At 35.7% G+C, this 17,877-nt stretch overlaps 2 protein-coding genes and 1 long non-coding RNA gene across 3 annotated transcripts; all 3 read left to right on the top strand.

Moving 5' to 3' along the window:
- LOC139194626 (lupeol synthase OSC3-like) lies at positions 1-2,083 on the top strand. Its single transcript, XM_070819514.1, has 4 exons — positions 1-201; positions 1,124-1,309; positions 1,382-1,471; positions 1,940-2,083. The coding sequence occupies exons 1-4, from the start codon at positions 1-3 to the stop codon at positions 2,081-2,083; spliced, it is 621 nt and encodes a 206-aa protein (XP_070675615.1).
- A 7,840-nt stretch (positions 2,084-9,923) lies between these two features.
- LOC103420765 (uncharacterized) lies at positions 9,924-12,062 on the top strand. The gene is made up of 5 exons (XR_011579213.1): positions 9,924-10,444; positions 10,517-10,757; positions 10,842-10,962; positions 11,284-11,415; positions 11,805-12,062. It is a non-coding gene; the product is annotated as an uncharacterized lncRNA (long non-coding RNA).
- Positions 12,063-15,286: 3,224 nt separating this feature from the next.
- Positions 15,287-17,693, top strand: LOC103420754 (scarecrow-like protein 14). Its single transcript, XM_008358794.4, has one exon. The coding sequence runs from the start codon at positions 15,287-15,289 to the stop codon at positions 17,348-17,350; it is 2,064 nt and encodes a 687-aa protein (XP_008357016.1). The 3' UTR covers positions 17,351-17,693.
- The last annotated feature ends 184 nt before the right edge of the window (positions 17,694-17,877 follow it).

The raw sequence follows: 17,877 nt of genomic DNA, 5'->3' as shown, positions 1-17,877 counted from the left end.
ATGTGGAGGCTGAAGATTGGGGACGGTGCAGATGGCCCATATTTGTCCAGCACAAACAACTTTCTGGGGAGGCAGACATGGCCGTTTGATCCTCATGCAGGTACTCTTCAAGAGCGAGCTGAGGTTGAAGAGGCTCGCCAAAATTACCTCAAAAACCGATTTCAGGTCAAGCCTAGTAGCGATTTCCTCTGGAAAATGCAGGTACGTACTTATGTCGACGTACTATTGGAATCATGGCATCATGCATGATGCGAAAGGGTAAGCTTAGCTCGATTCTTTTTAATGTAACAAAAATAAAAAATAAAAAACGCTCCTTTTCTTATTGAAAAAAAAAAATAAGGGAAAAGGTTACTTTTTTTCGTTGGTTCATTTCCTTATAGTTTAGCTTTTTTTTTTTTTTTAAATTTTATTTGTTATTAATAGGTTTTTTATTCTATGTTTGTAATTTTGTGTGAGAAGTTTTGAGTTCAAATCTCAAACCAATTGCAATTCATATGTTGCACAATTATTTTTCTTTGATTCGAGCAAACGAAAATATGATGTTTGCTTGCACAGTTACACAGATCTAACGACTTTTCCTTAATTGCAAGCTTTATAGGGGTGTATTCAATTGGGATTTTAAGGGATTTTAATTCTTTTAATGAATTTAGGGGTATTCAATCAGAATTTTAAGTGATTCTCTGAAATTCTAGGTGTATTCAATTAGAATTTTAAAATAGTTTATTAAAATCCTTAGAAATCCCAGGTGTATTCAATTAAGATTTTAAAAAAGTTTATAACATTCCAGGTGTATTCAATTAGAAATTAATTTTAAAGAATTTGAGAGAGTTGAGGAATTAGAGGGAATTTGAGAGATTTCATAGTGTATTTTAAGTATCCACAAATTTCACCTCTTCCCATGAGATTTCGAGGGAATTGAATCAAAATTTTATATGGAATCTCTACAAATCAATTAAACTCCATAAAAATCTATGGATTTATAAATCCATTAAAATCTCTCACATTCTCAATTGAATACACTCCCCTTAGTAAGCTGAGTAGAAACCGAACAAATTACAGATACTACCATTGTGACTTGTGTCCAAAATTAACAAGATTCTCACAAATTATTAAATTAATGCAGTTTCTAAGAGAGAAAAATTCCAAACAAGCGATTCCTCCATTGAAGATCAACGAGGGCGATGAAGTGAAACATGAAATTGCAACCGCTGCAATGAAGAGGGCTGTCCATTTTAATTCAGCCTTGCAATCAAGCCACGGACATTGGCCTGCTGAAAATTCTGGCCCATTGTTTTACCTTCTTTCTCTGGTGAAAATTCATCACTCTTTTGAGATTTCATGCAACAGCTAATTACTAATACATTTTCTTCTTTTCATACAGGTCATGTGTCTGTACATTACTGGTCATCTTAGTGTTGTATTCTCTGTGGAACATCTCAAAGAAATCAAGCGTTACATATACAACCATCAGGTGCGAATATTGTACGAGTTATGTACGTATGCCGTGTATAACTAGCTTGTGCTTGTTTTCCCTCCTTTTATTTTGGCAGAGGTGGGGAATAACTTATGCCATGTTATTAACCAGTCCAATCTCTTTTTATAATTAATTAAATTTTATGCTAATTAAAATTTTGTGTTTGTCTGTGTGTTTGTAGAGCAAAAATGGTGGGTGGGGATTACACATAGAGAGCCCCAGCAACATGTTTTGTACGGCTTAAAACTATGTGAGTTTGCGGCTGCTTGGAGAAGGACCAGATGGAGGTGAAGAGAATGCCATGGCTAGGGGAAGAAAGTGGATTCTTGACCATGGGGGTGTAACCAATATACTTTCTTGCGTAAAAGCTTGGCTTTCGGTACTGTGACCTTTTTTCCAGTGCGCACACACATATATATACGCGTGTGTATAACTTTTGAAGTGAGCCAATTTCTTCTTATGTAGATACTTGGTGTTTATGACTGGTCTGGATGTAACCCAATACCTCCGGAGTATTGGATGCTTCCTTCTTTTCTACCCATGCATCCAGGTTTGGAAGTTGGGGAGTCTGCTTCACATATGGTACATGGTTTGCGCTTAAAGGTTTAGCTACTGCTGGAAAAACTTATTACAATTGTCCGGCTATGCGCAACGGGGTTAATTTTCTACTGGCAAGCCAAGGAGATGACAGTGGATGGGGAGAGAGTTACCTTTCATGTCTACGCAAGGTAAATTCTTTATCTACTAAATCTCTGTAAGTCATTCATTGATATATACAAACCTTTATGCTGAACTGCCCTAGCTAGTGTAAAGAGACCTTTGCCGTAGTGTAAAAAACCAGGAAAAGCTATTTATACTCTCTAAGAAGCAAATTGTGGTTTTTATATGCAGAAAATTATACCACTTGAAGGAAGAAGATCAAACTTAGTACAAACTTTCATGCTCATCAGGTAAGTTAATAATGTAAAATAGAACTCATAAAATACTCTTTTAATAACTAAATACATGCTGGAAAATTTTACAAGTTAGTAATTTGCATTAATTTTATGTTGGGGTATATATTTTGGGTGTTTTCATGTCTTAGAGTTTTGTAGTAGGTTAAATATTATGATCGCTTTACTTTTATTTACTAAGGTTTACTAAGAAATTCTTGTGTGTATCCGATACAAATATGACTTGGTATATCAACTTAATAAAAATTTGCCACGTTTATATTTTTTAAAGATAATTTACTTCTCTCTTACGGTTGGAAATAGTATTCCAATTGTACCCTTTGACATAAAATTAGTAAAATAATAAAATAAAAATATTAAATAACCCATTCTCTCCCCTTTCCGTGTCAACCTAAACTGTATGTATCTGCCAACGACTGTCATTCCCCTTGTTGGTGTCAAAAATTGGATGGAGTCTGGACTAGGTTCTATATGCATTTGACCCGAGTGTAGCTTTCAATCTCAATGCCATTATATAGCTGGGGAGAAAAAGAGAATAGACATGTCACTGCTTTAGGCTGTCAACAAACAATGTTTATGTTTGAGTGTTTATGAAAGTTGCGGGTTAATTTGACTTCTAACTAAATGATTTTGTACCAAGTGGAACACTATTGGTTCAGTTAAGTTTTGTTATGTGAATCAAGCAGAAGAAGACTTAAATTTAGTGTAACCTCAGTATGCTTGCCTAAACAGCAAATGAAAGTGGAATGAAAGCTAAACCTAGAAACAAAATGTAATTATTTTATGATGAAGTTACAAACATTCTCAAAAGTAAAATCTAGGATGATGGGCTGAGCTTCATAATTTGAAATGTAAATTGAATGGAAATGTAAAGAAAGCAGGAAAACTTAGCAAAATTCAGGTCATGAGGGACAAGATAATGCTAGAGGAGTCCACTGAGATCACTAGTGTTGGATTGGATTTAGTACAAAATATGCGCCTCAAAGAGGAAATCAGGGTGGTTGGAATTGCACATCCACCGAATCATACCACGGATTAGTAGAGCTATGAAAGGTTTAGATCTTAGGGATCGTAGGCAGTGTTTACTTCGAAGAAAGGCTTTGAGATCATAGGCAGAGTTTTTGCTGAAGAGAAATTGAGTTTATAGGCAGGGGAGAAGAGCTTGAATGCCTCATTTAATCATAGAGATTGTATTTGACGAAGGTTCAGAGCTTGAATGCCTCTATCTTTATTTATAGGCAGGGGAAAAGAGCAACCTTGATCATATTACTGAGCTAGATTAGGGTATATCGGTTATTTGACGATAATAGGGATTGTAATTCGTGGTGGGTGACTTCAATTATGCTTGAGGCGGTTAGCATGATCGCAGTAGTGATATCAATGTGTCGAATAACGTTTATGTAGACATTTAAGAGGCAAGATATTTTTGGGCTTTGGTTGCTTACATGGCACATGCACTTCGGGAAGGAACCTGTCCGAGCCCTCAGACAGGTTAAAGTCAAATAAGGTAGTCGTAAAGCCCCAATTTTAGACTTTGAAGTTGATAGGTTGAAATGGTGCGAATTTTGCGTAAATAAAAATAAACGGGTCTCATAGCAGACCTTATTTTAAGGTGGAATGATAATCTAGTTGTAAAATTGTTAAAAAAATTCCAAAAAAACATGTGTCAAATTATAAGTGCCTCGATATACGGCTGATGTAGCGCAGCAGATACACCTAAGATTCCTCAAGGTTTATCATTGCTTTCATGTTTTTTTAATCTTTTCAGAATTAGATATTTCTACATGTGTATGCTTAATCAACACCCACTTAATCCCAAAACTTAACGTTTTATCTAATATTAGAGGTAGGCATGTTTTTGGAACAGAAGATTTGAAGCCTAGCGTAGTAGAAGACCATTAATTCTTGACAAAATGTAGTTCGTTTCTTAGGTAGTTATCTAGACAATTTGGAGTCTCCCTTATTCATTTTGTCAATGGATTAAGGGTTAGTTTGGTATTGCTGTGCTTTGAAAAAACAAATTTGTTTCTGCTGTGCTGTGAGAATAAGCTCATTTTTGTAACTTCACATTTTCAATTTTTTTTTTGGGAAAACTTGATATAACTCTAATTTTTTGAGTCAATAGTAGGAATGGTCTAATTTATTAAAATAAGTCCAATTCTTTAAATTTAATTATTTAATTATCAATAATTATCTCTTAAAAGAAAAAACTTATTGTAAAAATCAAATTTCTTCCTAATTATCTCTTTGATCATCTCTTTTTTTATATATTTTTTTTGTTATTTCTTGTTCTTCCTCCTGTTTTAACCCATTTATAGATTTTTTTTTTAATTTTTATAATCAACCTATATCACAGGTTAATTGTATTTATCTACCTATATGACATATTCTTTTTCAGAGTCAACCTGTCACAGATTAATGTGCCTTACTTGTAGGTATATTATGTTTTGTTCTATCTTTTAGTTAGGTTTCATATCTCACTTATAGGTATAATATACATTCATATATTTTGCTACTTGAGTTAGGGTAGAATGTTTTGCAGATAGATTTATGTTAGTATATTATTATTTTTTGTTTATAAGATATTAATTAGATATTTTGGAGTTGAAAAATGCATAATATTAAAATATTTTAATTGATTTTTAATATTTTTAGAAAATATAAAAGGAGTATAAAAGAAATAAAAACATATAATTAGATAACTGGAGTCACTCCTAAAAACACTCTATGTTTTTGGACCTGGATCTAAAAGCCCATTTTTTTTATCCAAAACTGTGAAAATAAGTTGTTTTTAAGTGTTTACCAAACATCTTTTTGAGCTCAGCTTTTTTTTATACCCACTTTTTATAAAAACACATCAGTACCAAACCAGTATTAAGAATCAGAGTTTGTAATCAATTTCTTTTCCCTCATCCTTTGATTTGTTAATAACATTTCATTCATCCAGGATTCTAACTTCTTTAAAAACAAAAAAATCTTGTAGGCAGAAAGAGACCCTACTCCTCTCCACCGTGCTGCAAAGCTGTTAATCAATTCTCAGATGGAGGATGGTGGATTCCCTCAGCAGGTTGCGTACCGCCTAGTTTTCAGAAGAAAGTTAAATAAATAAAAAATACACTAATATTGAGTGGTGATGCTTAATGGCTTCCATTAATTTTTTCAGAAAATGGCTTCCTTTGTATGCAATCGGAAATTAATGGGAGAAGAGGAACAATATCATCTCCGTACAGAACACACAATTAACCTTTTATTTAGGGTAAATTATATAGTAGCCCCTCAGGTTTGAGGTCTATTGCAATCTTATACAACATCTTTAAAACATTTCACTTTCATACCTCAAGTACTATTTTATTTCAATTTCATACAACCGTTACATTTTTCATCCATGGATCTGTTAAATGCTGACGTGGCTGCCACATGTATGTCATGTGGCTGCCAAATGTCAGCCACGTGGCAAATAAAATAAATATATTTTTTTTTAAAACTGAAATTGGAAGAAAAAAAAAAAAAAAAAAGGGACTGAACTCCTGCAACCCAGAAGAAGAAGAAAGAGGAGGAGGAGGAAGAAGAAGAAGAAGAAGAAGAAGAAGAAAGAGAAAGAGAAAGAGAAGAAGAAGAAGAAGAAAGAGAAGAAGAAAAAAAAAAAAGGGTCCGAACCCAGAAGAAGAAGAAAGAGAAAGAGAAAGAGAAGAAGAAGAAGAAGAAGAAGAAGAAGAAAGAGAAAGAGAAGAAGAAGAAAGAGAAAAAAAAGAAAAAAAAAGGGGTCCGAACCCAAAAGAAGAAGAAAGAGAAAGAGAAGAAGAAGAAAGAGAAAAAAAAAAAAAAAAAAGGGGTCCGAACCCAGAAGAAGAAGAAAGAGAAAGAGAAGAAGAAGAAAGAGAAAGAGAAAAAAAAAAAAAAAAAGGTCCGAACTCAGAAGAAGAAGAAAGAGAAAAAAAAAAGGTGGCAAACAGGTTTTTTTTTTTTTAAATTAAAAAATTATTTTATTTGCCACGTGGCATACATGTGGTAGCCACGTCAGCATTTAACAGATCCATGGATGGAAAATGTAACGGTTATATGAAATTGAAATAAAATAGTACTTGAGGTATGAAAGTGAAATGTTTTAAAGATGTTGTATAAGATTGCAATAGACCTCAAACCTGAGGGGCTACTATGTAATTTACCCTTTTATTTAACTTCGATTTTCATGTTCGTAGGAAATGACAGGTACTTTCCTTACATGTTACACTACGCAGCATATTTGCAATACTTTCCCCTTAATGGCCTGTGTGATTTGGTCAGGAAGCTCAGATTTCTGAGCTCAGGAAATGATCCAAATCCTTTTTCGACCTCCTACCAGAAAATTTGAGTATTACAGATGGAACCGATGTTTTCCAAGACAAGGAATCTTCATTTTTTTTTATAAATGAGGATTATTGTGGGCTCACATCCTATCGAACTTCAAATCATTTATTTACCGTTTATTTTTCAAGTTGCACATCATAGATCATCATTGCAAAATATCAACTATCGGAAATATTTAGTCATCTAATTGAGCTCAAAGAAATTGACAAATACTATGTTTGAAGAAACATTGAAATTTTATCGTGTCGATTAAATAGGTAAATTGTTTCGGATTGATTTGAATTTTTACATAAATAATCTATTAATCGACACTTATAAGAATAGATGGTTGAAATCGTTGAAATTCGATATAAAACAAGTCTCACAACTAATTCCATTTTTTAAGAAATGGAAATCCTTTCTAAAAAAAGCCTGTATTAAGATAATGATGACCTTCACTTTGACAGAACCAGATTCCCTCCAGACCCAAATAAACTGAGCCTAAGGATCAAAGGATTCGGACCGTTGAAATTTGATCAAACGGCTACAATTATTATAACTTTTAGAGGGCTCTTTGTTTGTAGTCGTTGGATCAAATTTCAACGGTCCAGATCCTTTGCTCAGCAGGTCCAATTTTTTGGGTTCGGAGGAGATCCGGTTCCACTTTGATAATAATGGTTAACCAGAAAGTTTAGGTACGTAGAATTAGTCAAATGGACTTGTCATACTGGAAGAAAATTCGTCAGTGTATACTGTATACCATGACAAAAGTTTTGAAAAACAAAAGAAAGTCAAAGATCCAAACATGGGATGTTTACTTTTAAGTACCTAAGGCCATCTCCAACCGAAGGGTTCAAAGGGTCAGAGGATCGAAAATAGCCCGAAAATCATCTCTAACAGAAGGCTAGGCCAGAGGGCTTGTGGAATCTGATAGGGCCCCACAGAATCTGAAAGGGCCAAAGGGCTGCATGCATGCAACCAGCCAGGCAACCGGGGGGTTGCCAGAAAAAATATTAATCCTGTCGATTATAATTGACAGGAATGCTTCAGCTAAAATTCAAATGCAACGGCTAGCAGCTAGCCGTTGCATTTGAATTTTTTTTTTTACAGTTTTATTATTATTTTTTATTTACAAAATTTTTCCTATAACTTCTATTTTTCATTTTTTTTAAATTCTATTTTTTTCCTATAACTTTTATTTTACAAAATTTGTTTCATATTTTTTTTAAATTCCATTTTTTTCTATAACTTATATTTCACAAAATTTGTTTCATTTTATTTTAAATTCTATTTTTTTCTATAACTTCTATGTTAGCTACCAACGGCATGATGACGTCACTTAGCCGTTGGATTTGAATTTAAGTTGGAGTTTTTAAATAATAAATTATGTTTGACCCTCGATTGGAGACGGTTTTTTGTGACAGGGCTAAAATGAGCCCTATGGACTTTTGGCCCTCCAAGATATTAATATTTTAATGAACAGTACATGGTCTCCAACCGAGGGTCAAAGAGCCATATGACTCGTTTTAGCCCTGTCACAAAAAACTGTCTCCAACCGAGGGCCAAAAGGCCAAACATAATTTATTATTTAAAAACTACAACTTAAATTCAAATCCAACCGCTAAGTGAAACAAATTATGTAAAATTTTGGAAAAAAAAAATATGAAACAAATTTTGTAAAATAGAAGTTATAGGAAAAAAATGGAATTTAAAAAAAATATGAAACAAATTTTGTAAAATAGAAGTTATAGGAAAAAATGGAATTTAAAAAAAATATGAAACAAATTTTGTAAAATAGAAGTTATAGGAAAAAAAATAGAATGAAGTGAGATAGTATGGAATGATGAAAATTATGTGATAAATAGTGTAGGAATGTGTCACATCCCCGCCCGGAGCCCCACCACATCCCGGGCTAGACTCCACTGTAACACAATATTGTCTGCTTTGGGCCCGGACTACGCCCTTACGATTTTGTTTCTGGGAACTCACATGAGAACTTCCCAGTGGATCACCCATCATGGGATTGCTCTCGTGCGAACTCGCTTAACTTCGGAGTTCCGATGGAACCCGAAGCCAGTGAGCTCTCAAAAGGCCTCGTGTTAGGTAGAGATGAGAATATACATATAAGGCTTACATGATCCACTCCCCTGGGCGATGTGGGATGTTACACAATTCACCCCCTTAGGGGCCCGACGTCCTTGTCGGCACACTTCTGGCCAAGGATTGGCTCTGATACCAAATTGTCACACCCCGGCCCGAGCTCCACCACATCTCTGGCTCAACTCCGCCGTAGCACGATATTGTCCGCTTTGGGCCTCGACCACATCCTCACGGTTTTGTTTCTGGGAACTCACGTGCGCAGAACTTCCCAGTGGGTCACCCATCCTGAGAATGCTCTGACTTTTTTCTCGCTTAACTTCGAAGATCTTAAGGAATCCAAAGCCAGTGAACTCCTAAAAGGCCTTGTGCTAGGTAGATATGAGAATATACATATAAGGCTTACAGGATCCACTCCCTTGGACGATGTGGGATGTTACAAATGGCTTATGTATTTATAGAAAAAAAAAGTTTAAATTCATTATAAAAAAAAAAAATTGAATACAACGGCTAGTCAGCTAGTCGTTGGATTCAAATTTTTGTTTAAGCATAAATATAAATACATTCCTGTCTGTTATATCTGACAAGATTTTTTGAATTTTTGGCCAGCCCTTTGGCCCTTTGGCCCTTTTAGATTCTGTGGGGCCCACGAGCTCTCTGGCCTAGTCTTCGGTTGGAGACGATTTTCGAGCTATTTTCGGACCTCTGAACCCTTCGGTTGGAGATGGCCTAAATTGTCAACAGGATCCTCTTTGTTAAGTAGTTATCATAGCATTTTAGATCTCAACTGCTCTGTGACTTGTGTCTCACATAGTTATAGCATCAATGGACGTATTATGTGCTACATCGATAAGCTAGGGTAACAATTGGTGACTATTATTAATGTGTTTTTCACATATTACAGTTCGCTGGTTCTCGTTCATTAACCGAAGATAAATATACATCAATCGTTCGTCTACGTAAGCATGTGTAAACAACGTATTGGCTTTAGACAATGACTCTGTGATAGTGTTTATCTTGATACAACATTTATACATTTGCTCTCGTTTACAACCATATTTTTCACAAAAGAACGAAACACAGTGAACTGTATATCCATTTCAGTAGAGAATACTAAAACTCAAACTCAAGGGTTACTGTTTATTAACTGTATATCGGCTTCTGTACAGTGAAACTTTGAAAGTGCAGTCTTGCCCTTTCGATTCGTCCATCATCGGTGGATGTTTTGGCTTTAGTTGTTCTGGATCTTTCTTTTGGTTTCGGCTATTCTCTCTCACATATCTCCAATTCCTTTGTTTTTCGCCGTCCGTTTTGCTCCGCCTTGGCTTCTGTTTTCTTCATCGTCTTGTCGTTGTTGAAAATATTGACTGTTTTCCTTAGTTGTTCTTCGATTAGTAGTAAGGGTTGTTAATTTCTCTGCCTTTTTGGTTTGATTCCAATAATTTTTTTGGGTTTTTGATTGGTTTGATCTGTGTTTTCTTAGTAAGTTCTGCATGTTTGTTGCCGCACAAGGTTTTTTTGATTTCAGAAATTTTGTGCCCATTTTGGATTCGCTTCGAACTTGGTTGAGATCCATCTAATCCGGCGTTTCCAGGTGAGTTTTGCATGTTTGATGGTTTGTTTTTCAGATCGTTTTTGTGCATGTTTGATGCGTTTTGTTTTTCAGTTTCGGGATTCATTTCTTGGATGTTTGCCGAAGAAACGATTGGCCTGAAAGAGAGGAAGGCATTTCTGGGATTATACTTGGGAAACAAGACGATATTGACAGGGTTGATAGTTCTGACTCTGCTGACAATGATGTTGGGGATAAGGAGTTGGCAAAACCCCTTGAACCATCTCACGTGTACCTCTCTAATGCTGAGGTTCAGATCAATTCCGGAAGGATTCCAATCTGGCAAAAGTCTAAGGTAGATCCTTTCATTTATGTCTTAGATATATTTCTATACAATGAGTCCGTCTGCTGCTGGTGAGTGAGCTAAATTTTGGTAAAGATGTAACCGGCAAAGAGATGGAAATAGAGACGGTTCCTGTTCACGAGGTTGAAATGAGGCAGAAAGATTTGCTACCTGTTGTTCATCCGTTTCATAGGTTTCAGTCTGACTGGAATGGCAGGTAATGTTGCTGCTGTATTCATGTTAAAATGGACATGAATTTGCTTAATTGTTTGTAGCATTTTGTACGAATCCATCTTGCAATTTTTTCTTGCTCCTGGAGGTTGTTAAGCTTCCTTGAAAATCTGCATCTTTGCATTTCTTATGTGCTTTGTGTTTGTGGTTCTATATGGTTTGATGACCTTTTCTGAAAGGCTAGAGGTTTTTCAGAGGTTTCTTGAGCATGCTTTTTTTTAAATAACAAGTAAAAAGTATCACAAATATTGCTTTTGAATGTTTTAATTTTTAAACACTAGTTGAATTTGTTGGGGGCTTTATGCAGGTTTCTTATTGGAGCAGGATGCTTGAGTTCATCTTCTGATTCTCACGAAGATAAAGAAAAGTTTCAGGAAAAATCTTGGTAGTTCTGGTGAGAATTTTACACCTATAGGCTTCAGCTATAAACCCAATGCTGGTAAGAATTCTGGTATTTCTGATGTAATATTATTATTATTATTGTTTTACGAGTACAAGAGGATTTTCTAATACAACCGTTTCAATTTCGTTTATGTGATTTTGGATTTGCAAATTTGTTTTCTGTTCAAATTTCCTTTTGTGATTTTGGAGGGTTTTGTTTTTAAATTGATCCTCTTCTGAGCTCAGGATGGTGATCCTTTTGACCAGTCTATCTAGGCCGTTCAAATTTAATTTAACAACTACAATTATTATAACTTTTAAAAAAACTTACCTATTTGGAACCGTTAAATTAAAATTGAACGATTCAGATAAGTTGGTGAAGATCTAGAGAGGATCCTCTTCCCTCTCACTCATCTCCCGGCTCTCTCTCTCTCGCTTTTCTGCTAGATGTCAATGTTTTCGAAAGTGGCCCAAAGACTTTTCTTCTAGATGTCAATGTTTTCAAAAGTGGCCGAAAGCAGAGTGTGACAGAAAGCACAGCCGTGACAGCCTCCTTCCTAGCCGAGGGCTGTGTGTGTGAGCACACAAAAGTCTTGAAGTTGTATGAACTTGTCAAAAGTTGGAAGACTTTTGTTCACCTTTCTTTTTTATTTGTTTTTGCATGTATTAGTCTTTTGCGGTTTACAGTGCAGGCATCCTTTTTTTTTTTGGTAAACTGGAATTCATAATCAGGTAGAGATGCCAAAACATACACTGAAAGCCCAAAACGAGGCAAACAACCAAAAAACAATGCCGGAAGTGCAAGGGAAAGAAACTTCGACACTACCAGGAAGCAGTAGTGTCACCTCTTGCCTATTCAATTTATTTGATTCATAAACATTAGTGTACATTTATATTATTGGACTATCTGTCATAAGAAAATTGTTGTCTGGACATGCCACAGAAACTACTTAAATAAACTCACATCTAATCTTTTTGGCATTCACAAAAAACAAATCTGTGATCTTTTGTATGTGGTCCGTATCAGTCAAAATTTTTCCATGTAAAAATCTTCTTAATGTTGTCAATATAAATAATATTAATCTTTTATATTTTTAGACAACCTTTCAAATAATTTTTAATCCCGCAACAATACGCGGATACCAATTTCTAGTAAATACTAAAGGGCTTCATTTTCCTTAGTTAGGTCATCTTCAACCGAATGGTCCAAAGGGCTAAAGGGTTGAAAATAGCCCGAAAATCGTCTCTAACCGAGGGCTAGGTCAGAGGGCTTGTGGAATCTGAGAGGGCCTCACTGAATTTGAAAGGGCCAAAGGGCTGGGGGGCTGGCTGCATCCAGCTAGCCAGCCTGAGGTTGGCCAGAAAAAACACCAATCCGGTTATAACCCACAGGAATGCTTAAACTAAAATTTGAATTCAATGGCTAGCTGGTTCCCGTTACCGTTGGATTCATTTTTTTTTTTTTGGTTTTTTGGGTCTTTTTTTTTAATTCTTAAAAATTCGATTTTTTTTTCTATAAATACCTAAATCATTCATTCACCATTCCTTTAAATTTAATTTGTAGTTTTTAAATTTAATTTGTAGTTTTTAATTTAATTCGTCGTTTTTAAATATAAGTTGTAGTTTCTAAATTTAAGTTGTTGTTGGATTTGAATTTAAGTTGTTGTAGTTTTTAAATTTAAATAATAAATTATGTTTGGCCCCTTGGCCCTCGGTTGGAGACGGAGGCAAATATGACCATGTACTGTTCATTAAAATATTAATATCTTGGAGGATCAGATGGCTAAAACGAGCCCTTTAGCCGCCCATCGGTTGAAGATGGCCTTATTATGTTTGCGCAAACAAGCTCATGCTACAAAACCCTAACATGAGGTTGAGGGAGCTTTATCATTCAGCTTTTCTCTCTTCTTCTCTCTCTCACTTCATATATTAATTCTCTGAGTTTACTTTATGAAGATTGCATATTCCATTGAACTCGTCATAGATGTGAATCAAATCTTACACTCAAATAAAACAAAATACTACTATAGGTGAGTGAGAAAAAAAAAAATGAAAAGTATGCCTACACAGAAGGATTAGTGACAACATAATCAATATATTGTTACCTTAAAAAGTTAACTTAGTCAATCTTTTATATTTTTTGTATTGCCAGTGTATAGTTAACCCAAAACTGAGATATAAAAATTACAAAATAGAATGATATATATATATATATATATATATATATATATAATAAATGTTATCTGCTTTATATCTAATTGAGAGGGTCTAGGCTAGTTAGGCGGATGCGTAGGCAGGTTTATGCGTCTGTTCTTAATTTTCAAACACTAGCGCCTAGGTGGGGCTTAAGCGGCGTTAAGTGAGCATTTTAAAAATAGTGCATAAGAAAAAAATATGGAGTGTTTAGAGAATTAACGGAGGATTTAGTGCAAAACCGAGTAAGGTGGTGTTCTAATATTCATACATATCTGACCGAAGTTAGAGGAATGAGGCTGGGTTGTTGTGGTTGTCGGTGGCTGACTTTGTCCAACTTTACTAAGTCCCTTCCTAAAAGAGTCATTGCTATAAAGATTGATGGATCTCCAACCAATGGCGGAGCCAGAAATTATTTGTTGGGTGAGCTAAACTAAAATTATTACCACGAAATCAAATGGTTAAATTTTTTTGTTACTTACATAAAGTTACACAATAATAAGCCTAAATGCAATAATTTGAAGTAAGAAATTATATTAGATGTCTGGTGATCATAAGGTTGCTCAGTTGATACTGGTGCGATATCATTAGATGCAAAATGTATATCACTCTCGAATTTATCACTGTCATCTCTTTTTCTAAAGAATGAATCAATAGTTCTTAACCTCTTCATTGAAAAAACGTTGACCTAACAAATTGAAAAACAATAAACAAGTTTATATAATAAATTATATTTTTAAGAAATCTATCAGAAAAAAAATATATTAAATTGGAAACTGATCATTTCAAGTACAAAAATTCAAACAACAAACAAATAAACTCATCAAGAATTAAAAATAAAGTAGTCAGAAACATACCTATTGAGGAGAAAAATCAATAAACTTTGACAATTGTAGGCTCAATCTTTGTGAATTGTACACGAATGTCACCAAAGCTTTCTGAAAAGTGAAAAAAAATACCTTCAAAAGCCGAAAATACAATCTTAAGAAATGTGTAAGTACTCATTAAAATGAATAAAATAATAAGAATTTATAATTACTCTTAAAAACCTAGAACCGTGTGCGACTGCTCCTTAAAAAATCTAAAAGTAATAAAATATAAAAACCTATAGACTACTCCCTAGCAAACCTAGGAAACGTGTTAAAAACTTTCACTAAAGTAAACAATTTATTTAATATTTTCAACTCTTTCTTTTTTTCTAAAAGTGGTCTTACTGTCGGAACTTTTATTTACTAAGTGAGTTAGGCCAAACAATTAATACTCTCTCTATGCTAACCCGCCAAACCTTGTTACTGCCTCCGCAGTTCCAGCTCCAAGTTTTTTGGAGTCCAGTCACTCTATTTGATCCTTATGATTTTTCTCAGGTGTGACCGTGTGAGGTACTCTGCCATTTTTCTTAGTTATTCCAGAAATTTCAGCAGATTTTATTGTTTGTTCAATTCAATCTTTTTTCCTGTTAGCGTGCTTGCTGATTTGTCTGGATCAAAAATACTTGTTTACTGATTTGTGCAAAGTCTGAATCTTGCTATCTGTTTCTGGGTATTTTTCCCGCTTGCCCAATTGGGTCAAGTTCTTATCTGGTGAGTTTCATGAGCCAAGACTCCGTTTTTCATTTCACTTTCTAAGTTGTCCATAAATTCTTGGTTATCTGTTCTAAAAATTTAATATCCCAGGCCAATTGGGTTTCTTGAAATTTGAAAAATCTGACTTGGGATTGTTGGAAAGTTGAAACTTTTATGGATACCCTTCTTGAAAGATGTGATGTTTCCATGGAAAGATTCAATTTTGGGGTCTATGCTCATCAAAATCTTGTAAATGGATTCAAAATGGATCATGAGTCCACCTATTCAATTTTCCCTCCAACAAATGTGGACCATAATTCTAGTGATTCAAGTCCTCCTTTGAACACTGGTTCAGATGGAGATTCTATTGACCCTGGAGATTGCAGTCATCCTGTGCTTAAGTACATAAGCGATATTCTTCTGGAAGAAGATTTGGAGGGTAAGCCCTGCATGTTGCAGGACTGTTTGGCCCTCCAAGCTGCGGAAAAGTCTTTCTTTGATGTCCTTAATCCAAAGGGTCCTCCTTCGCCAAACCAACCCCCCTTGTCCCATAGCCTTGAGAATCCGGATGATGATTCCACCCCGGGTTTTCATAGCGGTAATGGCACCTCTATTGCTACCAAGACAGACTGGGGTTTTGATTCTTCAGAAACCTCCCATTTCCAATCTTATCTTGTTGAGTCTCAATCGGATAACCTTTTGGGTTCGGATCCTCTTTCTGAGATGCAAAGTTTTGGGCATTTTGGAGGTGTAGGGGAAGCATGTAAGTTCCTCCCAAATGAAAGTTTTGAAACTATTGACCTGGAGAATTCGCACACTGATCCGTGCCCTCTGGGAATTCGCACACTGATGAGGAGGCCGGAGAATGATGGGTACAACTCAACAAATATATTGAAGGGAAAAAAGAATCATCAAAGGGAGGATGGTGATTATCCAGAAGAAGGGAGGAGCAGCAAGCAGCCAGTTGCTTTTGCTGATGACTCGGAGCCGCAGGAAATGTTTGATGAAGTGTTACTCAGTCATGGGCGGCGTCATTTCGGTAACAAGCAGTCAAAAGGGTCCAAAACAACACGTTCAAAGAAACAGAGTAGCAACACAGAAATAGTAGATTTGAGCACATTGCTAACTCAATGTGCACAAGCCGTGGCAAGCTATGACCAACAAACTGCACGTGAACGACTCCAGAAGATAAGGCACTACTCTTCCCCCCGTGGTGATGCAAAGCAGAGATTAGCTCATTACTTTGCTGATGGCCTAGAGGCACGCTTGGATGGCGCCACAACCCCATCATACTCTTTTCTTGTTAGTACGCAGTCATCAGCTGCTGAAATATTAAAAGCTTTTCAGGTATCTGTTTCCTCATCCCCTTTCAAGCACACGTCAAGTTTCGTGGCCAACGGAACGATTATGAAACTCTCTGAAAACGCAACAAGGCTTCACATTATTGATTTTGGTATTGCTTATGGTTTCCAATGGCCTTGCTTTATCCAACATCTCTCGGAGAGACCTGGTGGGCCTCCTAAGCTTCGTATCACAGCAATTGAGCTTCCCCAACCAGGTTTTAGACCTACAGAAAGAGTTGAGGAGACTGCACGCCGTTTGAAAAAATATGCTGAGAGATTTAATGTTCCATTCGAGTGCAATGTCATTGCACAAAAATGGGAGACAATCAAGTTTGAGGATCTTAAAATTGACAGAAATGAGCCGACTGCCGTCAATTGTATGTTCCGTTTAAAGAATATACCTGATGAGACGGAGATGTTGAGCAGTGCCAGTCCAAGAGACATTGTGCTAAAGTTGATCAGGAAAATTAATCCAGACGTTTTCATTCATGGGATTGTCAATGGTACATACACTGCACCCTTCTTTGCCTCACGGTTCAGAGAGGCACTCTTCCACTACTCTGCATTGTTTGATATATTTGAGGCCACTGTTCCCCGCGAAGATGAAATGCGGCTGTTGTTTGAAAAAGCAGTTTATGGTAGAGACATAGTGAATGTCATAGCTTGTGAGGGACTGGAAAGAGTTGAAAGGCCTGAGACATACAAGCAGTGGCAGTTTCGGAATGTGAGGGCTGGGTTCAAGCAGCTTCCACTAGACCAAGAGCTTTTGAAGCAAGCGAGGAGATTGTCAAAGTGTTATCATGATGATTTTTGGATTGACGAAGATGGGAACTGGATGCTGCAGGGATGGAAAGGAAAAATTCTCTTGGCCATTTCAATTTGGGTACCGGCCTAGAGCTATTACAATCTTTACTATCTTTGGTGTCGAGTTTTTTCTGTAATCTTCCATCCAGGAACAAAGGTGTTTATACTGCTTTGTACTTGGTTTCGTGAGTTTATTGTTTATTTTTCAATTAATTCATTGCTGCCAATGAGAGCTTGATCGTGGATTTGTAAAACATAAGAAACCCAAATCTATGGAAGCAATGAAGAAAATTTCAACTTAAAGAGGAAAAAATCTAAAAATTGTTATACTATGAGGTTGCTGGTGAACTCATATGGTCAATCTGTCTTAGCTTTAGTAAACTGTGACTAATTAGAATTTTTTTCAAGTTTTACTTTTAATGCTCTTATTTTTATTTATTTGTTCTTTGTTGGTTATTAATTTAATGTTAATCTTTTTATATATTTTATAATTAACATGGTCAGACTTCACTGCAAAAACTTTGTATAGAAAATTAAATTATGGTGGGAACTGGGACCCCAGGAAAGGTATAATATAGTCAAAGCATGGACTTCTGAACTTTGCTGATTGGTCCCTCT

This window comes from Malus domestica, chromosome 03 (assembly GCF_042453785.1).
Source record: "Malus domestica chromosome 03, GDT2T_hap1".
In the NCBI taxonomy this organism is placed as follows: Eukaryota; Viridiplantae; Streptophyta; class Magnoliopsida; order Rosales; family Rosaceae; genus Malus; species Malus domestica.
The sequence above is the reverse complement of the archived record's forward strand: the minus strand, read 5'-3'. Positions and strand labels throughout refer to the sequence as shown.